At 38.2% G+C, this 27,959-nt stretch overlaps 1 protein-coding gene across 1 annotated transcript in view; it reads left to right on the forward strand.

Moving 5' to 3' along the window:
* The window catches only part of RNF13 (ring finger protein 13), a gene marked incomplete at its 5' end in the record, with an annotated part of 165,747 nt that overhangs the window by 12,429 nt on the left and 125,359 nt on the right, over positions 1 to 27,959 (forward strand). The window contains 1 exon segment of the mRNA NM_001131724.1: positions 22,151 to 22,280. Coding sequence (NP_001125196.1) covers positions 22,167 to 22,280 — 114 coding nt within the window.

Raw genomic sequence — 27,959 nt, forward strand, 5'->3', positions numbered from 1 at the left:
CTGACTAGATTATTTCATCACCCACATATTAAGCCTAGTACCTGTTAGTTATTTTTCCTGATTTTTTTTTTTTTAAGACACAAAGTCTTTCCCTGTTCCTCAGGCTGGAGTGCACTGGCGATCATAGCTCACTGCAGCCTCAAATCCTGGGCTCAAGCAATCCTTCTACCTTAGCCTTCTCAGTAGCTGGGACTGTAGGCGCACGCCACCACACCTGGCTAATTTTTGTATTTTTTGTAGAGACAGAGTCTTGCTATGTTGCCCAGGCTCCAGCAACCCTTTTTTTTTTTTTTTTTAAGGCTGAGTCTTGCTCTGTTGCCCAGGCTGGAGTGCAGTGGCACATTCTCTGCTTACTGCAACATCTGCCTCCCGGGCTCAAGTGATTCAGCCTCCTAAGTAGCTGGGATTACAGGCACCACCACGCCTGGCTAATTTTTGTATTTTTAGTAGAGACAGGGTTTCACCATGTTGTCCAAGCTGGTCTCAAACTCCTGACCTCAGGTGATCCGCCTACCTCGGCCTCCTGGAGTGCTGGGACTACAGGTATGAGCCACCATGCCCTGCCTCCAGCAACCCTCTTGACGCAGATGTTGTACATTCCAGGCCTGGTGCCTGCAGCTGTGCCCTGACTGCCTCTGCACACCTACCCATTAGCACCCTAGTGGGCTGTTTATTGTTTGCCAGGCAACCTTGGACCAGCTCTGGTCTGGTCAACCCAGTGAGATTCTCTGTTACCTAGTGGGCCGCAACCACACCTGCTCCATTGAAAACTGAATTTCAGCCTCAGGCTCTCTTCCACGTTTGTCCCTTTGTAATGTCTCCCTCAGTGTTACTCTCTTATAGTTTAATAATTCCTTTTCTCTAAAAAATTAAAAACAGCTTTACTGACTTATAATTCACATACAATAAACTACACAAAGTGTATACTTTGATAAGTTCTGATATATTTATATAATCATGAAACCACCTATATAATGAAGTTAATGAACATATTCATCACTCTTAGAAGTTTCCTGATGCCCTTTTGGAATCCCTCTCTCCTGCCACTCCCTACCCCTCTTTGTATCTTTATATTTACTGTCCTATCATAGCTTAATAATCATTTATATTGAATACCTTTTGTTTAACTTACTGAATAGTTTCTCCTGTTTGAATCTCTACTGGTACAGAATTGGTGTCTGGAGTGGCTCCAGCAGATAGATCTGAAATTCTGAGATTTTGGCATTTGGGTGGTTATGCCTTTGGGCCTGAGCACAGTGCTAAGCTCCTTGTCAGAGGGAAATGGAATGCTGGTAATCCATGGCATCACAATTAATTAAGCTATCACCTGTGGTTGATTATGATGTGTTGCTAATGAATGCAGATGCCTCAGAGCCCAAGTGGCTGCTACATTTGACCTTTATGGCAATAATAACTATATGGACTATAGTGTAGGATAGTCTTTTGAGTATAATTAAAGGCTTACAGACAGAAAATGACAGCTCAGATTTGTTAACTCTGCTCAAGATCTGCCCTTTCTCTTTTTTGATTATACATTTTACTTCAAATCATTTCATCTCCTCCAAATTATGAATAAACTTGTGAATTAAAAGACTTGTTGCTTGCTCATTTAAGAAATATTTTGCCATATAAAAGTAACGCACACTTAGAAAACTTGAGCAAGTAGAACAGATTTCTCTTAATATTTTCGTGTATTTTTTTCTAGTCTCCTGTATATATTATGTAAAATGAAATAGTCTACGGAGTTTTAGTTTTTTATTATGAAACATGCAGATAAATATAAAGAAGAATAAAAACCACAGAGTCCTACCATCCAGAGTTTACATGATTCAGCAAATTAATTTATTATTTCATAGTATTTATGTTTCGTTTTGAGACAGGGTCTTGCTCTGTCACCCAGGCTGGAGTGCAGAGGTACGATCTTGTCTCACTGTACCTTCTGCTTCCTGGGCTCAAATGATCCTCACGCCTCAGCCTCCTGAGTAGCTGGGACTACGTGTGCATGCCACTATGACTAACTAATTTTTGTATTTTTTGTAGAGACAGAGTTTTGCCGTCTTGGCCCGGCTGGTCTTGAACTCCTAGGCTCAAGCAGTCCACCTACCTTAGCTTCCCAAAGTGCTGGGATTACAGGCATTAGCCAGCATGCCTAGCCATATTTATATATTTTTAAATATTAATGTACAGTTGGCCATCTGTATCCATGGCTCCGTATCTGTGGATTCAACCAGTATTCAAAATATTCAGGAAAAAAAATGGATGGTTGCATCTGTACTGAACATGTTAAACAATATGGTATAACAACTATTTACATAGCATTTACACTGTATTCAGTATTACAACTAATCTAGAGATGATTTAAAGTATATAGAAGGATGTGCGTAGGTTATATCCAAATATTATACCATCTGTGGTAAGGAACTTGACCATCCATAGATATGAGCGGGCAGTCCTGGCACCAATCTCTCACAGATACCGAGGATGACTGTATATATAAAGTATATATAAACTTTTAACATTTTTAATGTTAAGGTCTTAAATTTTTTTTGAGCATAGAGGCTCTGCAGAAGATATCAAGAGAGGCTATGTAGGCATTCAGTCTATAAATATTAATATTAAACACCTAATACATTCTAGGCACTCACTCTTTAGGTACTTGTGATACATCCATAAAATAAAGATTCCTGTCTTTGAGGAGCATATATTTTTGTTGCAAAGCTGAACACTAAACAATAAACATAACAAGTATTATAGTGTGATAGAAAGTCATATTATAATAAAAAAAGGAAAGATGATTATAAGAAGAGTGAGGCATGGTAGGTGCATAGGCAGGCTGCAAACACTTGTCAAGGGAGAGCGTGGTGTCCAGAAAAGACCAAGAACAGGGCTGTGGGTGATGTTTTAAATAAACAGTTGTTATAGGCTGAGTGTGGTGGCTCATGCCTGTTATCTTAGCATTTTGGGAGGCCAAGGTGGGAGGATCGCTTGAGGCCAAGAGTTCAAGACCAGCCTGGGCAGCAAGGCAAGACCCTATCTCTCTCTCTCTCTCTTTTTTTTTTTTTTTTAAAGAAACAGTTGTTATAATCAATGGGAATGGTGTAACTTGATCTGGTGCTCCACCATTAACATGGTAAGCCATGTTAAGTTTCATGTTTAACACCTGAACTAAGTGTGAGTCATTGGAGTTCTCAGCTTTTTGTTCAGAAATTGCAAAAATTAAAGGAGGAATTGGCATGAGGGAACTGGTTCATTTAGTCGGTCAGTTAGACTGTAGCACTTAAACATAGAAATTGAATCCCCTAAAATAGGGAAAATGGAATGACAGTGCAAGTTACTATTTTCCTGTGTTGTTTTTGTTTTATTTTACAATGTTGTTTTGATGATTAGAAGGAAAAACATTAATGTCAGATGCTTAACACAGTGCCTAGCACAAAATTAAGTTTTCTGTCAATGTTGGCTACAGTGATGCTGACATTTATGTGAGGAATCATGAGAATAAAACATTCTGGTTTGGGAGATAGATGACATTGATACCTTCAAGTACACTGTGCATGATATTTGATATTTTGATAATCAAGAAAACCAGAATTTTCTACCATCTTTCCCTAGTGTTTAATATTCTGCTATTCATGAAAGCAATTTCATTGTCAATTGTCTTTTTCTTGTTTGCTATGTGGCTGATTGCTAGGGTTGGCAACCTATGGTACTGGTGACAACAGTGGTATTTGAAAGAATTATGAAGTCTGTTTTTGTTAGCACTCCTATCACTCTCTCTCTCTCTTTTTTTTCTTCTCTAGTTTGACCCTCTACCCACTGCCTATTGACTTGCAAGAAGCTTATGAATAATGACTTGGTACGCCATTTGCCAATCTTTGGTTCAAAACAGTGCTTTCCAAATTTGACTTAATTATACGGATTCAATAGGGAACTTTTTTAAAAGTCAAATTATAGGTTTTCTGTCTGCATCTCAAGGGGAGGGGCCTGGGAACGTTTATTTTTGTCACAGGCACTGAGAGATTTGTGATATACTGAACTAAAAATGTATTTTCCATTTATAAGAATCACCTGGAGTACATGTTAATACTGTGAATAGTATAGATGACCAGATCACATCTCATATATACTGAGTGAGAAACTATAACTTTGGGGTTGAGAACAACTGGTATGAAGGCCCTGAGATTGGAAAGAATTTGATATTTTGGAAAAACCTGTTTCTTTTTGAGATGGAGTCTTGCTTTGTCACCCAGGCTGGTATGCAGTGGCAATCTTGGCTCACTGCAACCTCTTCCTCCTAGGTTCAAGCGATTCTCCTGCCTCAGCCTCCCAAGTAGCTGGGATTACAGGCGTGAGCCACCAGGCTCGGCTAATTTTTGTATTTTTAGTAGAGACAGAGTTTTGTCATATTGGCCAGGCTGGTCTCGAACTCCTGACCTCGGGCAATCCTCCTGCCTCGGCCTCCCAAAGTGTTGGGATTACAGGTGTGAGCCACTGTGCCCGGCCGGAAAAACCTGTTTTTTCTTAATCTATTAAAAGTAAGAAATTGAGCATTTTGTTTCATTTGTTGAAAAATCAAATTGTAAAACATTTATTGCATAGGTGAAAAAATTTTGTTTTGGTTGATTGTGGTAGTTAAAAATCTTAGACTATGCTTGCTTTTACTTTGGAAGGCTTTATGTTAGAGGAATTTGCTGGGCAAACTTCTGCTTTCTTGCAAAAAATATTGGACATCTTATTTTTGCTTAAAAGAGAAGCCCTATTATTGTTGTTTTTGTTTTGTTTTGGTTTCTGATGTAACACTTTTTGCTTATGACAACTTCTGATCCAGTGTCTTTAAAAGCTTTAAAAAACTATGGGGATTTAAATATAGTATGTGATATGGTTTGGCTGTGTTCCCACCCAAATCACATTTTGAATGGTAGCTGCTATAAACCCCATGTGTTGTGGGAGGGACCCGGTGGGAGGTAATTGAATCATGGGGGTGGTTTTTTCTGTGCTGTTCTCGTGATAGTAATAAGTCTCATGTGAACTGATGTTTTTATAAAAGGGAAGTTCTCCTGCACATGCTCTCTTGCTTGCCGCCATGTAAGACATGCCTTTGCTTCTCCTTTGCCTTCTGCCATGATTCTGAGGCCTCTCCAGCCATGTAGAGCTGTCAGTCCATTAAACCTCTTTTTCTTTATAAATTATCCAGTCTTGAGTATTTCATCATAGCAGTATGAAAATGGACTAATTCAGTAAATTGGTACCAGTGGAGTGGGTACTGCTATTAAGATACCCGAAAACTTATGTTTAAAAGGGAAGTGACTTTGGAACTGGATAACAGGCAGAGGTTGGAACAGTTTGGAGGGCTCAGAAGAAGACAGGAAAATGTGGGAAAATGTGGGAAAATATGGAGCTTCCTAAAGATTTGTTGAATGGTTTTGACCAAAATGCTGATAGTCATATGGACAATGAAGTCCAGGCTGAAGTGGTCTCAGAAGGAGATGAGGAACTTATTGGGAACTGGTGAAAAGGTGATTCTTGATATGCTTTAGCAAAGAGACTGGTGGCATTTTGTCCCTGTCCTAGAGATTTGTGGAACTTTTAACTTGAGAGAGATGATTTAGGGTGTCTGGTGGAAGAAATTTCTAAGCAGTAAACCGTTCAAGAGGTGATTTGAGTGCTCTTAAAAGCATTCAGTTTTATTCATTCACAAAAATACGATTTGGAATTGGAACTTATGTTTAAGGGAAGCAGAGCATAAAAGTTCAGAAAATTTGCAGCCTGATGATGCAATAGAAAAGAAAAACCCATTTTCTGAGGAGAAATTCAAGCCAGCTGTAGAAATTTGCTTAAGTAACGAGGAGCCAAATGTTAATTGCCAAGAAAATAGGGAAAATGTCTCCAGGGCATGTCAGAGGTCTTCATGGCAGCCCCTCCTATCACAGGCCCGGAGGCCTAGGAGGAAAAAATGGTTTGCTGGGCTGGGCCCAGGGCCTGTCAGAGGTCTTCATGGCAGCCCCTCCTATCACAGGCCCAGAGGCCTAGGAGGAAAAAGTGGTTTGCTGGGCTGGGCCCAGGGCATTGCTGCTTTGTGAAGTCTTGGGACTTGGTGTCCTGGGTCCTAGCTGTGGCTAAAAGGGCCCAAGGTACAGTTCAGGCCCTGGCTTCAGAGGAGGCAAGCCCCAAGCATTGACAGCTTCCACGTGCTGTTGAGCCTGCAAGGTGCACAGAAGTCAAGAACTGAGGTTTGGGAATCTTCATTTAGAATTCAGAGAATGTATGGAAATGCCTGGATGTCCAGACAGAAGTTTGCTGCGGGAGTGAAGCCCTTATGGAGAACCTTTGCTAGGACAGTGTGGAAGAGAAATATGGGGTTGGAGCCCCCACACAGAGTCCCTACTGGGGACTGCCTAGTGGAGCTGTGAGAAGCGGGCCACTGTTCTTCAGACTCCAGAATGGTAGATCCACCAACGGCTTGCACCACATGCCTGGAAAAGCTTTACATACTCAACGCCAGCCCATGAAAGCAACCAGGAAGGGGGCTGTACCCTGCAAAGCTATAGGGGCAGATCTGCCCAAGTCTGCAGAAGCCCACCTCTTCCTCAGCATGAGCTGAATATGAGACATGGAGTCAAAGGAGATCATTTTGGAGCTTTAAGATTTGATTGCCCCACTGTAAAATTTCAGACTGCATGGACTCTGTACCCCCCTTGTTTCTGCCAGTTTCTCCCATCTGGAATGGGTGTATTTAACCAATGCCTGTCCCCTCATTGTATCTAGGAAATAATTAACTTGCTTTTGATTTTACAGGCTCATAGGTGGAACGGACTTACCTTGTTTCAGATGAGACTTTGGACTGTGGACTTTTGAGTTAATGCTGAAATGAATTAAGACTTTGGGGGACTGTTGGGAAGGCATGATTGGTTTTGAAATATGAGGACATGAGATTTGGGAGGGTCCAGGGGCAGGTATTTCTTCATAGCAGTATGAAAATGGACTAATACAGTATGTGTTAGAAGTTCTAGTTGCCAGAATTCCTGGAAATCTTGATGCTTTTTAAGGAACACTAGGAAGTTATTGATATATTTAGGTGGTGTGTGAGCTGAGAACACTATTTTGGAGGAAATTTTATAGTGCCATATGTATGTTATATACATATGTGACCATAATCACATTTGTAGGAAAAATAGCCTATTAAATGATGTGTGACTGGCTATTATAAATTTTCCACTAAAATAGTTAATTAATTGTTCACTGATTTTTTTTCTGTTAGTGCTTGGTACAGTATATATTCTTTTGATGCTTATTGTAGTATAAGGTACATTTCTTGAAAAAAAGAATGGAAATTACTCTTTGCCTATTCTTTTCGCAAATTAGGAAAAGATAACAATTCTTTTAGTAGTGGAATATTTTGGTCCAGTTCTTGAGATGCCAGTGAAGGTCAGGAATGTAGCTTCAGAACCAGTGGAATCTGAGCTTACTTGGTGGATTTCTTATGGAGATGGTTGGCTGTTTCATGAGTGTTATTTGGCAGTGAAGCAGTTGGTATCACACTGTTGACTCATCTTCAGAATTAAAATTTATTTGGAAGTGAATTTCCTGAAAGTAATACTGGTCTTAAAAATTCATTGTCACAGATTTAAATGTGAAGTTAGGATTTACTGTGATGCTTGGGAAATTTTCACATTTTTCAGTGACCAGCATTTGACAAGTAACTGTCATTTATCCTCTAAAACCATACAGATAATCATGTGTGCCAGCCAGTTTGCTCAGTTTCTCAAAAATGAGGCCAAGAGAAAACTCAGCCAAACCAAGAATTTGTTTTTAAAAAAATCTATGAAATTAACAAATCTTTCATTATACTGATTAAAGAAAACAAGAGAGGAGACTCAACTAAAATCAGAAATGAAAGAGGGGATATAACTACCAATTTTATAGAACTAAAAAGGATTGTAAAAGTACTATAAACAATTGTATGCCAAGAAATTGGATAACCTAGATGAAATGGATGAATACCTGGAAAGGCACAACCTCCCAAGACTGAATCATGAAAAAATAGAAAGCTTGCACAGACCTATGGGAGATTGAAGCAATAATCAAAAACATTCCAAGAAAGAAAAGCCTGGGATCAGATGGCTTCATTGGTGAATTCTACCAAACATTTAAGGAAGAATCAACATCAATTTTTCTCAAACTCTTCCCAAAAAACTGATAAAGAGGGAACACCTCCTAACTCATTCTAAGGGGCCAAAATTACCCTGGTACCAAAGTCAGACAAGGATACTAAAAAAAGAAAGAAAAGAAAACTACAGAACTTATCTTTCTTTCTCTCTCTTTTTTTTTTTTTTGAGATGGAGCCTTGCTCTGTTGCCTAGGCTGGAGTGCAATGATGCGATCTTGGCTCACTGCAACCTCTGCCTCCCAGGTTTAAGAGATTCTCCTGCCTCAGCCTCCTGAGTAGCTGGGATTACAGGTGCCTGTCACCATACCCGGCTAATTTTTGTATTTTTAATAGAGGCAGGGTTTCACCATTTTGGCCAGGCAGGCCATTATCTCTTATGACTGCTGATGTAAAAATCCTCAACAAAATGCTAGCAAACTGAATTCAGCAGCACATTAAAAGCATTATACACATGACCAAGTTGGACTTATTCCTGGAATGCAAGGATGGTTCTACATGTGAAAAGTGTTATAATCAATGTAATGTACCACATTAAGAGAATAAAAACACATAATCACTTCAATAGATGCAGAAAAAGCATTTCACAGAATTTAACACTCTTTCATGATAAAACACCCAACAAACTGAAAATAGATGGAGACTACCTCAACAGAATAAAGTCCATGTGTAAAAACCCGACAACTAATATAATTGGTCATAAAAGACTGAAAGCTTTTCCTCTAAGATCAGGAACAAGACAAGGATTCCTGCCTTTGCCATTTCTATTTATTGTGGTACCAGAAGTCCTAGCCGGAGCAATTAGGCAAGAAAGAGAAATGAAAGGCACTGAAATTAGAAAGGAATAAGTAAAATTACCATTGTAAGCAGATGATATGACCTTACATGTGGACAATCTAAGATTCCACAAAAGAAAAAATATCTGATAGAACTATTAATAATAAATGAATTCAGCAAAGTTGCAGGATACAAAATCACACACAAAAATCAGTAGCATTCCTATAAAGTAACAGCGAACTATCCAAAAAGGAAATTAAGAAAACAATTACATTTACAATATCAACAAAAATAAAGTAGTAATAAATTAAACCAAGGAGGCGGAAGAATCATACACTGAAAATTATAAGACTTTGCTGAAATAAAGAGGACATAAATAAATGAATAGACATTCCATGTTTATGGATTGATAGACTTAATACTGTTAAGATGTCAGTACTACCCAAAGCAATCTATGGATTCAATGTAATATTATCAAAATCGCAATAACCTTCTGCAAAAATAGGAAAATCTATCCTAAACCGTATATGGAATCTCAAGGGACCCCAAATAGCCAAAACAAAGTTGTAGGTCGTATACTTCCTGATTTCAAAACTTAATTACAAAATTACAGTAATTAAAATAGTGTGGTACTGGTGTAAAGATAGACATATAGAGCAGTGGAATAGAGTAAAGAGCTCAGGAATAAAGCCTCACATACATGCTCAAATAACTTTTGACAGAAGTCCTCCTATGGTTTGGAAATGGTTTGTCTGGCCCCACCAAGTCTCATATTGATATTTGATCCCCAGTATTGGAGGTGGGTCTGATGGGAGCTATTTGGATTATGGGGGTAGATCCCTCATGAATGACTTGATGCCGTTCTCATGGGAATGACTGAAATTTCACTCTTAGTTCCTTTGAGAACTGGTGATTGAAAAGAGCTTGGCACTTTCTTCCCTCTCTCTCACTTGCTGCTCTTGCTGTGTGATGGAAGCAAGAGCATTCATTTGCTTTCTGCCATGAATGGAAGCAGCTTGAGGTCCTCACCAGATATAGATGTTTGCACCATGCTTCTTGTACAGCTTACAGAACTGTGGGCCAAATAAACCTCTTTTCTTTATAAATTACCCAGCTTCAGATATTCCTTTATAGCAACACAAATGGACTAAGGTGTCAAGATCATTTGATGGAGAAAGGCATTGTACACAGTCTTTTCTACAAATGGTGTTGGGAAAACTGAATATCTGTATGCAAAAGAATGAATTTGACCTTTACCTTATACCATATGCAACAGTTAACTCGAAATGGATCAGAGATCTAAACGTAAGAGCTACTATGTAAAACTCTTAGAGGAAAACATAGAGAAAGCTTCACAACATTGGAATTGTCAATAATTTCTTGGACATGACACCAAAAGCACAGGCAACAAAAGAAAAAAACAGATGTTTGACTTCATGAAAATTAAAAACCTTTTTGTGCATTGAAGGACAGTACCAACAGGGTGAAAAAAATGAGAGAAAATACTTTTCAATCATATATTTTATAAGGAATTGCTGTCTAGAATATATAGAGAATTCTTTTTTAAAAATTTTTTTATTTCCATAGGTTTTTGGGGAACAGGTGGTATTTGGTTACATGAGTAAGTTCTTTAGTGGTGATTTGTGAGATTTTGGTGCACCCATCACCTGAGCAGTATACGCCTTCACCCCTCTCCTACCCTTTCCCCTGAGTCCCTAAAGTCCATTGTATCATTCTTATGCCATTGCATTCTCGTAGCTTAGCTCCCACTAATGAGTGAGAACATACGATGTTTGGTTTTCCATTCCTGAGTTACTTCACTTGGAATAATAGTTTCCGGTTCTATCTAGGTTGCTGCAAATGCCATTAATTCATTCATTTTTATGGCTGAGTAGTATTCCATTGTGTGTGTGTGTGTGTGTGTGTGTATACCACAATTTCTTTATCCAGTAGTTGATTGATGGGCATTTGGGCTGGTTCCATATTTTTGCAGTTGTGAATTGTGTTGTTATAAACGTGTGTGCAAATATCTTTTTTTATGACTTTTCTCCTGGGTTGGGATTGCTGGATCCCCAGTAGTGGGATTGCTGGATCCCCAGTAGTGGGATTGCTGGATCAAATGGTAGTTCTACTTTTGGTTCTTTAAGGAATCTCCACATTGTTTTCCATAGTGGTTGTACTAGTTTACATTCCTGCCAGCAGTGTAGAAGTGTTCCCTTTCACCACATGCATGCCAACCTCCATTATTTTTTTATTTTTTTTGATAATGGCCATTCTTGCAGGAGTAAGGTGGTATTGCATAGTGGTTTTGATTTGCATTTCTCTGATCACTAGTGATGTTGAGCATTTTTTAATTTGTTTGTTGGCTATTTGTGTATCTTCTTTTGAGAATTGCCTATTCATGTCCTTAGCCCACTTTTTGATGGGATTGTTAACTCAGTGGCAAAAAACCAAGCAACCCAATTAAAAAATGAACATAGGAGCTGCATAGACATTTTTCCAAAGAAGACATATAAATGGCCAAAAAGTACATGAAAAGATGCTCAACATCACTAATCATTGGGGAAATGCAAGTCAAGACCACAATGAGATACCACTTTACATGTATTTTAGTATGGCTATATGTATATATATATATAGTATATATATGTCTATCATAAAATAGATGTAAAGTGGTATCTCATTCTGGTCTTGAAGGAAAACAACATAAAATAGCAAATGTTGGCAAGGATGTGAAGAAATAGTAACTGTTTGTGCATTATTTGTGGGAAAATAAAATGATGCAACCACTTTGGAAAATGGTATGGCAGTTCTTTAAAAAAAAAAATCAAACGTAGAATTACTATATGATCCAGCAATACTTCTGGGTATATGCCACAAATAATTTAAAGCAGGAACTCAGTTTTTTTTTTCACAATATCTAAAAGCTCTAAGCAACCCAAGTGTCAATTGAGAGATGAATGGATCAGTAACATGGGGTATGTACATATAATGGAATATTACTCAGCCTGCTAAGGAAGGAAATTTTCACATGTGGTACAACACTTCAAGATATCATGCTAAGTGAAATAAGCTAGTCACAAAAGGACAAATATTGTATGATTCCACTTATATTAGGTACTTAGAGTAGTTGAATTCATAGAAACAGAAAGTAAAATTGTACTTGCCAATGGCCAGGGGATGGGGCATGGGTAATTAATGTTTAATGTGTACCAGGTTTCAGTTTGGGAAGATGAGAAAATTCTAGGGATGGATTGTGGTAATATTTGCACATCAATGTGAATATAGTTAATGTTACTGAACTGTATACTTTAAAATTTTTTAAATGGTAAATTTTATGTCTATATGCCACATGAAGAAAAGAGGCTGAAGGCCTTCTGAAAAGATCACTGAAGAGTTAAAATAATTTTTCATTCATTTAGTAAACTTTTTATTATATAAATTCTCAAACATATAGAAAAGCAGAGAAATAGTGTAATGAATCTCAATGTAATCTTCACCTAGATTTATCACCTAGATTTATAGTGTGTTTTTTTTCGGAAATGCTTTAAATGACAGGTATTATGACATTTCTTTCCTAAGTACTTTACTATAATAGATAGCTCCCAAAATAAGGGCTTTTTCTTACAGCTGTTGTATTAGTCCTTTTTCACACTGCTGATAAAGACACCTGAGACTGGGCAATTTTCAAAAGAAAGAAGTTTAGTGGAGTTACAGTTCCATGTGGCTGGGGAGGCCTCACAATCATGGCAGAGGGTGAAAGGCACATCTCACATGGCGGCAGACAAGAGAAGAAAGCTTGTGCAGGGCAACTCCCCTTTATAAATCCATCAGATCTCATGAGACTTATTCATTATCACGAGAATAACATGGGAAAGACCTGCCTCCATGATTGAATTACCTCCTACCAGGTTCCTCCCACAACACGTGGGAATTCAAGATGAGATTTGGGTGAGGACACAGCCAAACCATGTCATTCTGCCCTGGCCCCTCCCAAATCTCATGTCCTCATATTTCAAAACCAATCATGCCTTCCAAAAGTCCCCCAAAGTCTTAATTCATTTCAGCATTAACTCAGAAGTCCACATTCCAGTGTCTCATCTGAGACAAGGCAAGTTCCTTCTACCTATGTGCCTGTAAAATCAAAAGCCAATCAGTCACTTCCTAGATAAAATGGGGGTACAGGCATTGCGTAAATACAGCTGTTTCAAGTGGGAGAAATTGGCCAAATCAAAAGGGGTGCAGGCCCCATGCAAGTCCAAAATCCAGCAGGACAGTCAAATCTTAAAGCTCCAAAATGATCTCCTTTGACTCCTTGTCTTACATCCACGTCACGCTGATGCAAGAGGTGGGTTCCTATGGTCTTGGGCAGCTCCTCCCCGGTGGCTTTACAGTGTACAGCCTTCCTCTTGGCTGCTTTCATGGGCTGGCGTTGAGTGTCTACGGCTTTTCCAGGTGCACAGTGCAAGTTGTTGGTGGATCTACTATTCTGGCATCTGGAGGACAGTGGTCCTCTTCTCACAGCTCCACCAGGTGGTGCCTCAGTAGGGACTCTGTGTGGGGGCTCCAACCCCATATTTCTCTTCCACACTGCCCTAGCAAAGGTTCTCCATGAGGGCTCTGCCCCTGCAGCAAACTTTTGCCTGGGGATCCAGGCATTTCCATACAGATTCTATAATCTAGGCAGAAGTTCCCAAGCCTCAATTCTTGACTTTTGTGCACCTGCAGGCTCAATACCACGTGGAAACTGCCAAGGCTTGGGGCTTGCATCCTCTGAAGCCAGGGCCCGAACTGTACCTGGGTCCTGTTTAGCCACGGCTGGGACGTAGGACACCAAGTCCCAAGACTTCACAAAGCAGCAAGGCCCTGGGCCCAGCCCAGCAAACCATTTTTTCCTCTGGGCCTGTGATGGGAGAGGCTGCCATGACAACCTCTGACATGCCCTGGAGACATTTTCCCTATTTTCTTGGCAATTAACATTTGGCTCCTCGTTACTTAAGCAAATTTCTACAGCTGGCTTGAATTTCTCCTCAGAAAATGGGTTTTTCTTTTCTATTGCATCATCAGGCTGCAAATTTTCTGAACTTTTATGCTCTGCTTCCCTTAAACGTAAGTTCCAATTCCAAATCGTATTTTTGTGAATGAATAAAACTGAATGCTTTTAAGAGCACTCAAATCACCTCTTGAATGGTTTACTGCTTAGAAATTTCTTCCGCCAGATACCCTAAATCATCTCTCTCAAGTTAAAAGTTCCACAAATCTCTAGGGCAGGGACAAAATGCCACCAGTTTCTTTGCTAAAGCATATCAAGAATCACCTTTTCACCAGTTCCCAGTAAGTTCCTCATCTCCTTCTGAGACCACTTTAGCCTGGATTTCATTGTCCATATGACTATCAGCATTTTGGTCAAAACCATTCAACAAATCTTTAGGAAGCTCCACATTTTCCCACATTTTCTGTCTTCTTCTGAGCCCTCCAAACTGTTCCAACCTCTGCCTGTTATCCAGTTCCAAAGTTGCTTCCACATTTTCGGGTATCTTTTCAGCAGCACCCCACTCTACTGATACCAATTTACTGAATTAGTCCATTTTCATGTTGCTGTTAAAGACATACCTTAAACTGGGCAGTTTACAAAAGAAAGAGGTTTAATGGACTTATAGTTCCATGTGGTTGGGGAGGCCTCACAGTCATGGTGGAGGGTGAAAGGCACATCTCACATGGTGGCAGAGAAGAGAAGAGCTTGTTCAGGGAGACTCCTGTTTATAAACCTATCAGGTCTCGTGAGACTTACTCTCATGAGAATAGCATGGGAAAGACCTGCCCCACATGATTCAATTAACCTCCCATGAGGTTTCTCCCACAACACCTGGGAATTCAAGATGTAATTTGGTTGGGGACTCAGCAAAACCCATACCAGCCATAATACTATCATCATAGCTAAGGATTTTTTAAAAGGATGTCTAATATTTGGGCCATATTTCCGTTGTCTCCATTATTCCGAAAATGTATTTTTATTGTTGGTTTAATGGAACTGTATGTTGCATTTGTCTTTACTGTTTCTCATCTCTTTTGATGTATAACAATTTCATGCCATTTCCTCATTCTATCCTCTTGTACTGTCTCTGTTTATTGTGTTGAATTTTGTAGAAATTGGGGCATTACCCTCAAGCAAGACACCCATCTTGTGGTATCTTATTTATTTTTTTTCATTCTTGTAAACTTGCAATGAGAGCTAAAGTCTTGTTAGAACTGGTTTAAAACAGTTTTGCAAGAATACATCTTAAGTGTTATAGTACAGACTGAACAGAAAGTAAAATTAGAATTTGACAGTTGGAAAAATCTTGAGAGTCAGGAAGCTGATTTCAGTTAAAATGTCTGTTAATAACTAGTAGAATTATGTCAAATAGTAGGCCAAATTAGATGTGATCAAGGATGGTGGTAGTGGACACATCTCTAGAAGCCTTTTTGGTAGTTCTCAAGGGTTTCTTGTATATTCTCTACTTTGAACTTTCTTCCTTTGAAGAAGTGTGACTTTGTTTATTATAGGCATACTCAAAATGAATACAGAGTTATATTCTGTCTTTGGTAATAAGAGTGGGAGGAGGAGGGGCACAAGGAGGAGGAAAAGGATAAAGGGTAGATGTTTGTTATCAGCAAGATTTTACTAGATTTTTTTCTATGTGTTCTCTGCTTCCCATAATGGTTCTGGAATATCCTCAAGATGGATGTATTCTATTTGCTGGGGGATAAGAGTCTCGACAAACAGTACTTTATTGTAGTCCATGCAGAGACTCCAACAGTTGAATAAGTTAAAGCATGAGAGGCCAGTAAGAATTGTAATGGGGAAGAAAGGTACCACACTCACTGTCCACCTGCATGGTCAGGGGTTCTGATTGGCATTCACACTCTCAATAACTGATGGGCTATTACCTGGTACCAGGTTCACTAGCTTGGTAGGAGGTAGGAGGATAGAGACTGGGAGCACAACATTTCAACATAAAATGCATCTTCATTGAGAATCCTTACATTCATTCAGATAAACCTTTCATACCTACCAAAGAGTATACTGGATTGTAACCAGTGAGATAAATATATGGATGTGTATAACCTCGGCATACAAAAGTGTCACGTATGAAAGGAACCACTTCTTTTAATAGTCCGTGAGTAGCTCCAGCTTCCATCAAGCATCATGCTTTCTTTCAAGAAACAGACACTGCAGGGAATCAGAGACTTTTTTTGTTTATGTTTTTGTAATAAGCTTTTATAGTTAACTTACAGTCTTTTCAGTTTAAATACTTTTCACCAATCAGGAGTCATTTTTACCATAAATAATATTGCCTAGTAATACAGCTGACAGCCTGCATTTATTTTAATCCAGTTGATTAAGTGCTAGAAGAAGATATCAAAGAATTTAAGCTTGCTAACCTTCTTCCTCAGAAGGCTTCCTGGAAAAGGGAAGATTTAAGTGAAAACAAAACAAAACCCAGCAGCAACAACAAAAAACCTATGCGCTTATTTGAGAACATGTTAATAAGCATGGGTCTTTTTCGCAGAAACTTTGTGTAGTTGAACATACACAAAATTTTGCATACAATTTCATAGGATCTGTAGTTTTCCCCCAAATTCTCTTTTGAAGATAGGAGAGAGTTTATTTTAGTTCCTGGGTAACATGTGAATGAAGATATAATGCCAGCAGGGTGATTGCTGGAAACAGTGAGCTGATTGATCAGAGCAAGGGTGAGTGGTAGAGTATGAGGAAGTAAAATTGTTTAGGTTGAGCAGATTCTTTTTTTTATTTTTATTTTTTGAGACAGAGTCTTGCTCTGTTGCTCAGGCTGGAGTGCAGTGGCATGACCTCGGCTCACTGCAACCTCTGCCTCCCGGGTTCAAGTGATTCTCGTGCCTCAGCCTCCTGAGTAGCTGGGATTGCAGCTACTCAGCTACAAAAATTACCATGCCTGGCTAATTTTTGTATTTTTAGTAGAGGCGGGGTTTCCCCATGTTGGCCAGGCTAGTCTGGAACTCCTGACCTCAGGTGATCCACCTGCCTTGGCCTCCCAAAGTGTTAGGATTACAAGTGTGAGCTGCTACGCTTGGCCTTTGCAGATTCTTAAATGTGAAAATTTTAGACCCTCTTGCGTCTTCTCCAATATTTACTTCTGTTGACCAATGCCTTACTTCCCCCCACATTCATTTTAAAGTTCTTTTCTCTCTTGACTTTTGTGAAATCAGTCTCTCTCTCTTTTCTCTTTTTCCACCTGCCTTTGAAACTTAGACATCCCTCAGAGTTTTTTTAGTCCTCTTCTCTTTTTGATTTTCACTTTTACATTAAGAGCACTTCAATTATTCCTATCTGCTGATGATTCCTAAGTCTCTTTTTGCCTTGTATGGAGCTCAAGATCTTTATTTATTGTTGCCTGTGTACATGTCCACCAGACTGTTCCACAAATACTAAGTTCAGAAATTCTCAAATTGTACTTACTTTCTCACTGTGTTCTTCCTTCTGTGTTTCCTGTTTCATCTGTTGGCATCCCTGTCCAAAGTCCTTTCTTTCTATATTCCATTGCTACGTTAAGCCCTTCTGTGAATAATTGTATTTATTCTACAGAGTTGTCTTATAGGTCCTATGGTCCTTCTTTTAGAGATAAAGCAATTCTTGTAGTTTAAATATTTACCTCCAAATTACACTATTAGTATGGGACAGTGCTGGGATATAAACCCATATGTATAAATTCCATATTTTTTACTGCAATTATTATAATGCCAACCACTTCTATCACTTTAATCTAAAAAATATTAAGGGCTTACCTATAGGTGTAATTAAAGGAATATTTATTGCAGTGTTTTTCTAAAAAAAAATTCCAACAGTAAGAATTTCTGTTCAGCCCATTAAAGAATATTCATAAGGAATACCACGTGGCCATTTATACATCATATTTTTGACCAGTAGTTTTTATTTTGTATAAACAAATTACATATGGAAACCCAATGTGTGAAATAGATTAAGAAAAAATAGTGCTTGAAAGGGAGGGAAGCTCCACAGTATTTCATGGACAGCTATCTGCAATGGTTTTTGAGGAGACTTAGGAAAATATTCATAATATCTTAAGTGAAAAAAATAAAATTAGTAAAACAGTATGCACAGTGTGCCCCCAATTTTGCTAAAAATGTATTTGAATATGCAGTTCGCCCTCTTTATCCATGGGTTCTGTATCCATGGGTTCTACATCCATGGATTCAATCGACTGCAGAGTGAAAATATTTGGGGAAAAAAGCGTCTATACTGAACATGTACAGACTGTTTTTCTTGTCATTATTCTTGAAACAATACAGCATAACCACTATTTACATAGCATTTACACTCTATTAGATATAAGCAATCAAGAGATGTTTTAAAGTATTTGGACGGACATGTGTAGATTATATACAAATACTACATCCTTTTATATAAGGAACTTAAGCATCCTCAGATTCTGCTATCCGCAGGGAGTCCTGGAACCGATCCCCCATGGATACCAAGGGACAACTCTATACATCGCTAAGACTGGAAAGTTATACATCAAAGTATGAACACTAGTTGTTCCTTAATTTGAGGATTATTTATAATTTTCATTTTCCCCACATTTTCCGCAGTGAACAAAAATTAGTTTCGTAAATAGAGACTATAAAGCAAAACTCCTGAACATTATTAAAAAAGGCAATAAATGCAAAAAACCCTCAAAACATACTACATATTGTTGAATACACACAATATACACGCATACACTGTTATATACAAAGTAAAAGAAAACGGGCGACTGTTGCTCTATGAGCATTGGCTTTTGAAGCTCTTGAATACATGTGTAGGCAAGAAGCTGTACTTTACTCTTCGAACATCAACCTTGGATGGATATTGATGCTGTTTTCAGTAGGGGTTTAGAATGTGGACTTTGGAAACTGACTGTTAGGTTTGAATCCTGGCTCTGCTATTATTTGTTGTTTTATCTTGGGCAAGTTGCTTAACAGTTCTTAAGTTTTCCCCATTTGTGAAATGATACCTACCTTATAGAGAGGTTAGGATTAAATGAGTTAACTCAATAACATGCTTACAGCAATGCCTGGCACTTAGTAAGAGATCAGTATTAGTTGTTTTGGTTGTTATTCCAATCTTTTATTTTCCCTCCAAACTCTGTCTCCCTTTCCCTCCCCCAAAGTTAGCTGGAAATGTAGATGGAAAGTCATAGTTTTTATTCAGATTCAGTTTCCCAAAGAGGTCAGTGGTCAATACGGTGCATACTTCTTCTTCCTACTAAAATTTAATAGCAACTATACCTTATTTTGTAAATATTTGTATGCTTTTATGGTATGATTTCTAACCAGAAATTGTCCACATTCAGTGATTCACTAGGAGGATTTACAAGATTCAGCACATGGTTGTACTTACGGCTGTGATTTATTACAGCAAAAGGATACAAAACAAAATCAGTGAGAAGAAAAGGCACATGGGGTAAAGTCCAGAGTAAATCAGTGTAAGCTTCTAAGGGTCCTTTCCCAGTGGAGTTACATGGGATGCGTCTAATTCGTCCAGCAAGTTGTGACAACACATGTAAAACGTTTACCAGGCAAGCTCATTAGAGACTCAGTGCCCAGGGTTTATATTAGGGGTTGTTAATATAGACACTCTCTGCCTAGCATGTACCAAAATTCTAGACCCTAGAAGGAAAACAGGTATTCAGCACAAATCACATTGTTTGTAAAGTGTAGGCACACTGAGCTGTTCTTACTAGGAAATAGTGGGAACTGTCCTGAAATGTAAATTTCCAGATGCCAGCGAGGGGCCAACCTTGCAAGCAGACCTTTCTAGGGATAACAATCTCAGGCCTGCTATGTTAACTCTTTTCTGTACCATGGTATATTATGAAATGTATTTTATTTAAGAAACAAATGTCAACAAATCTAGACATTTAAAAAAAGCCTTATTGAGATACAATTCTCACATTATAAAATTCAACCAATTAAAGTATACAATGCAGTGATTTTTAGTATATTTATAGAGTTGTGCAACCATCACCAGAGTCTAATTTTAGAACATTTTCATCATCTCCCCCCCAAAACCCTTACTCATTAGCAGTCATTTCTCATTCCCACCTTTCCCCTCCCTCAAGCTTTACCCCCACGCCCTGCCAATCCCTAGGCAACCACTAATTTACTTTTTGTCGTTAAGGAACAAATCTATACTTTAGCATGTTTTCATTTTTATTTCGTCTCTGATATTAGTGGCTTTGTAAATGGTACCTTAAAAATTATTCACAAGTATTTTGCTTCTAGTGTGTGAGTCAAAGATTCAGAGTTTGAGTCTGTATGGCAGCTTCTACATCTAGAGCACTTATCCACACTAATCATCATCAAAACGGATATTACATGAGTTTGGGATATTTAATGAAATAATTCATTATTTCTTGTAAATTTGTTTGAGTTCATTGTAGATTCTGGATATTAGCCCTTTGTCAGATGAGTAGGTTGCGAAAATTTTCTCCCATTTTGTAGGTTGCCTGTTCACTCTGATGGTAGTTTCTTTTGCTGTGCAGAAGCTTGGGCGAAGGACATGAACAGACACTCCTCAAAAGAAGATATTTATGCAGTCAAAAAACACATGAAAAAATGCTCATCATCACTGGCCATCAAAGAAATGCAAATCAAAACCACAATGAGATACCATCTCACACCAGTTAGAATGGCAATCATTAAAAAGTCAGGAAACAACAGGTGCTGGAGAGGATGTGGAGAAATAGGAACACTTTTACACTGTTGGTGGGACTGTAAACTAGTTCAACCATTGTGGAAGTCAGTGTGGCGATTCCTCAGGGATCTAGAACTAGAAATACCGTTTGACCCAGCCATCCCATTACTGGGTATATACCCAAAGGACTATAAATCATGCTGCTATAAAGACACATGCACACGTATGTTTATTGTGGCACTATTCACAATAGCAAAGACTTGGAACCAACCCAAATGTCCAACAATCATAGACTGGATTAAGAAAATGTGGCACATATATACCGTAGAATACTATGCAGCCATAAAAAATGATGAGTTCATGTCCTTTGTAGGGACATGGATGAAATTGGAAATCATCATTCTCAGTAAACTATCGCAAGGACAAAAAACCAAACACCGCATGTTCTCACTCATAGGTGGGAATTGAACAATGAGAACACATGGACACAGGAAGGGGAACATTACACTCTGGGGCCTGTTGTGGGGTGGGGGGAGGGGGGAGGGGGGAGGGATAGCATTAGGAGATATACCTAATGCTAAATGACGAGTTAATGGGTGCAGCACACCAACATGGCACATGTATACATATGTAACTAACCTGCACATTGTGCCCATGTACCCTAAAACTTAAAGTATAATAATAATAAAATAAAATAAAAAATAATTAAAAAAAAGAAATAATTCATTATAAAAGCCCTTGTTTTTGTAATGTTCGTTCTCACTTGTTTAAGAGTATATAATACAATTAATTGAGGCTTACCAATGAGAATTTTTATATTTATGGGTTGACATTTAGTCTTTTCGTGGTATCTTTTTGCTAAAAGAGAGAAAGGGACTCAGTGAACAGGATGAAGTTGGGAGAGGTAGTTACGCTGTTGCCATTCAGATGTAGAGAGGGGAAAAAAGTGTAGATTGTTAGGAGGTAATGGACAAAAAGTTTTCCTTTATTATAAGTGGCTATTAATTTTTTGGCATTCTCTGATGTTGGTACAATATACAGTAGCAAATGAAAAGTAAATTTACATGTGAATTTATATTGAACCAGAAGTAAAAATTTTTTAAGTTGTAGAAAATTTTCAATTTTAAAGCAAAGATGTTTGTGTGTATGTTTTTAACCATTATTTTGGTTGAAATCTAGTTTCTCTGAAATTTGGGTTAGTAAGACAAGCTGTACTATAAACTGAGCACTATGGGAGGATGTTTGTTTTGTGATTAAAACACAGAACTTTGTCATCGTGAGTTATATAGGTATTGACTAAACATGGGTGTTTACCTAAATGTCCAAATCTGTGTAAGTTCTTATGCTTTTGAAATAAAAACTTTACTTTTAATGTTAATACATGTTTATAATTAAAAGGGATATTTTTGGACATTGGGAATTAATATATCAAATGATCTATTCCCTGGGACAAAGCACCAGCTCTCATAGTTACTCACATCCTTGTCTTCCAGGTGATTTTACAACGAGATGCTGCTCTCCATAGGGATGCTCATGCTGTCAGCCACACAAGTCTATACCATCTTGACTGTCCAGCTCTTTGCATTCTTAAACCTACTGCCTGTAGAAGCAGACATTTTAGCAGTAAGTACTGTAAAATTTATTCATGTCTAGAAACATCCCTTAAAGAAAAGCTTAAAAAAAGCCCAGAATGATATTTATAAGACATTGTTAGAAGACATTTTTGTCTAAAAACATACCCCAACACATATACACAGTTACTTGACATTAGGGTACCTTATTCATTTGTTTATTTATTTTTTGGTACAGAATTTCATTCTCATTGCCCAGGTTGGAGTGCATTGGTGCGGTCCTGGCTCACTGCAACCTGCACCTCCCAGGTTCAAGCAGTTCTCCTGCCTCACCCTCCTGAGTAACTGGGATTACAGGCATGTGCCACCATGCCCGACTAATTTTTTTTGTATTTTTAATAGAGACAGGGTTTCACCATGTTGGCCAGGCTGGTCTTGAACTCCTGACCTAAGGTGATCTTCCCGCCTTGGCCTCCCAAAGTGTTGGGATTACAGGTGTGAGCCACCACACCCAGCTCTTTATTCATTTTCTGTTGCTTCATATCTAATGTAAGATCTCATGAACAATCAGTACCTGATAAATAATGTTGCTCCTGAGGGTATGTGTACACATGTGGGTGCTTTGCACACATACCTACCTGCTGTGTACTTATATAGAATTTTACTGTTTTTCTTGGTACCTAGTACATCTCTTAATGACTGTAAGATCTCAGTAGTATCTCTATTGATAATAATATTTAAGAAATTCTATAAGATGTCCATAGAAAATTTCAACCCAAGATTAGCATTAATGAGTCAGAAGAGAAGCACAGTGGTCCTATCTTTGATGGTGGATAGAAAAGTTTTTAGAGAAGAAGAGTGCTGCTCAAAACCTTAGCATAGCCTCTCTTAGCTACTGTCTTACTTTCCTCCGCACTGGGGAATATACAGATGGTCTCCAGTTTAAGATAAGGCTTGACTAGTGAGCTTTCGACTTTATGATGGTATGAAAGTGATATGCATTCAGTATGCACCTCAACTTATGATGAGATTATGTTCCAACAACCCCATCATAAGTTGAAAATATCATAGGTAGAATTTGACTTATGAAACATTTTTGACTTAGATATTTTCAGTTTATGATGAATTTATCCAGATGTAGCCCCATTGTAAGTTGAGGATATATATCTTCTATTTCTCTTTTTCTGTGAAGGTAGAAAAAGAACATACATGCCTATACTCTAGGTCTGTGCTAAGGATTTGGTTTTACTTTCTGGGTGCAACGGATTTGCTTAATGATATCAGGTGAGAAATAAAAGGGCAAGAATTGTTGCTGACCAAAGCTTGATATGGTACCCAGCTGTGCTTCTGCACATTGCAGCAATTCTGGAAGATTCTGAGATCATTGTAGCACTTGAGAGAGCCAGGCTGGTTTCCATACCATAGCTTTTGAAGGCAGAGGATGCTAGTAATCCATACGAGATTTCTCACCCCCTGTTGTCCTCTGTAGTAGGGAACTGGTTGATTAGGTTTGTTTTGGGGAATAGTCTTGGTCTTTTTGAGGTGGAATGGAAATAGAGCCTTTAAAGACTGAGTCCATTGCTATCCAAATCTCCCTTCTAAATTGGTCCCTAAAATCTTTAGAATATTCTTGGCATGACTTTTGAAATGAGTTAGAGGATTTATGGACTGATCAGGGAATAAAGTTCTCCTTGTCTCCTTTCTCTCCTTTGATTTCTTCCATTTTGTGTCTCTCTTTTTCCCTCTCTGTTGTTTTTAATACCTTTTGCCTTCTTTCTTTCGTTTATACCCAAGGTGGATTGCTATTCTGTGGTCGAGCTCCCTGATGGGTTAAATGATTTTCAGTGTTGTGCTCTGGGAACTTAAGCAGGTATAGGACCTTGATCAAATTACTCAGCTGCTATAAGTGCCACAGTTTCTTTATTTCTTTATGTAAACTGGAGTGTTGTGGTGGTGATTAAATAAGATAAACTGCTTAGAATAGTATCTGACACATAGTAAATGTTTTATATATGATTTTAATCTTCATTATAATTATCATTCTGATTATACTTCATTCAGCCCCTTGAGAAGATACGAAACTACCTGAGCTGTATTTTTTAATGTAGAGACAAAAAAAAAATGTTAGGTATGGAAGAATAGTCAATCCTTTTTGCCAGCAGGGTTCCCTGTGCTTTACACAGGTACTTGTGGAATGTACATTGATGTCCTCTAGTGAAGGAACTGTAAGATGGGAGCTGCTTAAATCTGGTCTCTATGCTGACCATAAGGATAGAAGGCTGACACGAATGCAAAGATGGCTGGAGGGGAATGGCTTGTGAAGGCATATAACTGGTAAAACAGGGAACTAAAAATTGAGACAGAGGAACTGGATGGGTGACAATCATTCAAAGGAAGTGAGTTAAGAGGTAGAAAATAAGAGCTCTTCCTTTTAATGCAATAAGAGCATCTGTGAAATCTGAGTTTGCAGTAATACAGATGTAAATAAATTAGACATCTAGTTCCAATCAACTAGGTTGATTCTAGTTCCATTTGCACAGGGCTTGGGATGCTGCTTTTGAAAAATTAAGTTTCAGTTCTGCTATTTGTAATGCCAGATGCCTTTGGTTTTTTAGTTGGTTGATTGGTTGTTTTGTTTTGTGTGTGTGTTTTTTTTTTGGCAGTTGAATTCAATTCACAGTGTTTGTCCAAGTAGTTGTTGAGTTCTAAGAGGCTATGGAGATGCTACTGTAGCATGACTAGCTGACTAGTCAGACAGACCTCTAGGCCATGAGTACTTGGAAGGCATGACAGTGTCTTACTAAACTTTATTCCTGGTGCCTGGTGTCAGTTACACAGTAGGAATTCAATAAACGTTTGAAGTAATTAAAAGCCTTCTCTTAGAGATTTTGTACCATCACATTTTCTTTTAATAGCATCTGTTTCTTAGTACTTTTAGATTACTGTTTTTATCTCTTATCATTTTTCTTTTACCCAAAAAGAAACATAATACTATTAATTATGTAGGTTTGTACTAGAAACATGGAATTTTAGAATTGCACTTAAGAGATAACTACATCAGTGCTGTATATTCTGAGACTTATAGTCCACAGGTGACATGTTAGTTTTGAGTTGTGCCCATGATTTTACCGAGAAGTAACATCCATCTTATATGAGAGTCAAACAACCCGTGTTGCTTGGTGCCCAGTCTGCCTTTTGATTCTTTTGTCTGGACTTGTCAGAGAGAATTGGTTGCTGGATAGTGATTATGAGGTGTTTCTTTGCTGTGTAGCAAAGACACACCCAGTGGGTGGTGGTGCGAATGGATTGGATTATATAGCATGGGTAGTCCAGGCTCCAGAAATGGATTTATAATCAGAGTTGAAATCCAGCTCTACCACTTTGTATTTGCATGACCTTGGTCAGATTACTTAACATTTCTTAAGTCGCAGTTAACTTTGTAGAAGTGAGAGTTTGTGAAGGACTGTGTAGGGTAGTGGGTTAAGGGCTGGGGCTCTGTGGCTAGACTGCCTCGGTTAGAATCCTGGTTCTTCTAATTTACCAGAGCTAGTTATTTTCAACATTCTGTTGTCAATCTGTAAAATGAGGATGATAGTAATAGTGGCCTACTTTGTAGAGTTGTTGTTAGGATTAAATAAATTATTACCTGTAAAGTGCTTAGCATGATGTCTGTACATAATGAGTGCTCAATAATTGTTAGATATTTATTACTTTCTAAATTAAATTAAACCTTTTATTAAGGAAGCTGTCAAAAATAATTGATTAAGGAAAAGACCTTTTCAAAATAAGTGGACTCGAACTGTTATGTGGTAATCACTAAGAATGGGATTCTAGTGAGGAGTAACTATTTTCTACTTCAGATTTTTTTTTTTTTTTTTTTTGAGATGGAGTCTTGCTGTGTTGCCCAAGCTGTTGTGCAGTGGCGCAATCTCGGCTCCCTGCAACATCTGTCTCCTGGATTCAAGCGACTCTCCTGCCTCAGCCTTGCAAGTAGCTGGGATTACAGGCATTTGCCGTCAGGCCTGGCTAATTTTTGTATTTTTAGTAGAGATGGGGTTTCAACATGTTGGCCTGGCTGGTCTTGAACTCCTGATCTCAGGTGATCTGCCCATCTCAGCCTCCCAAAGTGCTAGGATTACAGGCGTGAGCCACCGCATCCGGCCTACTACTTCAGATTTTTAAACAGTGAACATGCTTTAATTTTATGAGCATCACTCCCGTCCCTCCTTATACCAAAAACGTAAAGTACCTTTGTTAGTCTTGTTCACTGTAGGAACATTTTTTGTTTTAAACAATATGATTTTAAGAGGCAATATGAAACAATCCTTATTTTGCTGTTAAGGAAAGACAAAGCAGTTTCAAAAAGGGTTTCATTCAGTAACAAAACTTAATCCACATCTCAATGTTACAAGTACTGTAGTTCAAGCTAGATATTTTATTTCTATAATTTTAGCTATAATAGTGAAACTCTTAAGTAATAGGAAGAGATAAAATAATACTTTAGTATAGTTTGTAGATTCCTCTTTTCCTAATTTCAAAAGTACATTAAAAAATACTGCTTACACACATTAGTATTTGTCCTCGTTCTATTTCCATTGATCTAGATAAGTTACTTTATTTCACAGTGGCATCTTTGGCTGGGAGGAATTAAATGTTTTTCTCAAGTTCAACATTAACCTGATCATAGGTGAATTAAATCAATTAAACGTGTTTTAATTAAGAGATTAAATGATAGATTGTGATAATGGGTTTCAAAGCATTTTGTAACTCTAAAGTACTTAGTAAACTATGGAGTACTCTGCAAATATGAATTATTGTTGCAATGGGAAATCGCACTGAAGCAATTACCACATATACTTGATGGCCTCCAAGTACACTACTAGGATGATTATCCCAGCAATGACAGAAGGTATAGGTTTAGTGACTGCATTTAGATGCTTGAATCACACAGTTTCCTGAGCTAATTACAAGCATACAGTGAGAGGCAAAGGTATAAGATGGACATGCTAAGACACTCAAGATAGGGTTCCAGTGGGATGCAAGAACCACACTACCTGAATCCTGGGTCACTTGTTGTAGTTTGTCCAGTCTTCCTGTATGCTGCATCAACTTTTCCTGCTGACAGTGTGGTACGGTTACTAGGACCTGAGTTGATGGTGAGCCAAGGGGACTTGACAGATGGAAGGTGTCTAGATCCAACATTTGCTTGCTCTACTGGAGAAATGCAAGGCAACTGGTCACAGCTATAATTGGCTGTGAAACTGTGGAGTTGCTTATCTGCATGCCTCTGGCAGATGACATAAGAGGCTAGGATAGCGTTAACCAATGGGTGTTTGATTCAGGGATGATGTAGCTATCAATCTGGATGTGTGACTTAATCCATGCTCTGTGAATACTTAAGGTTTACTTGATCCTTCCATCTTTTCTTATCTATATATAACGCTCTTGCTTTCTTCCTTTTTGTCTATCTTCAAACCATCCTTTGATCTATATGCAAAACAAATGTGCTCTTTTTTTTGTATTTATGTCCTACAGGTTGTGAACACCTACCTTAATTTCTAGTACATAATTTTCACTTGTGTTTCAAAAGTTACTTGTTCACTATCTATGCTGAGTTTCATCCATAGCCCTTGTTTCTGTTGCTCTCTGTATAGCAAATTGAGCATTATTAAATGATACAGCAAACTCTTCTCACAATTATTATCATTACTGTTATCTTCTAAAAGCACAA

The sequence above is a fragment of the Pongo abelii genome, chromosome 2 (genome assembly GCF_028885655.2).
Source record: "Pongo abelii isolate AG06213 chromosome 2, NHGRI_mPonAbe1-v2.0_pri, whole genome shotgun sequence".
Classification (NCBI taxonomy): Eukaryota; Metazoa; Chordata; class Mammalia; order Primates; family Hominidae; genus Pongo; species Pongo abelii.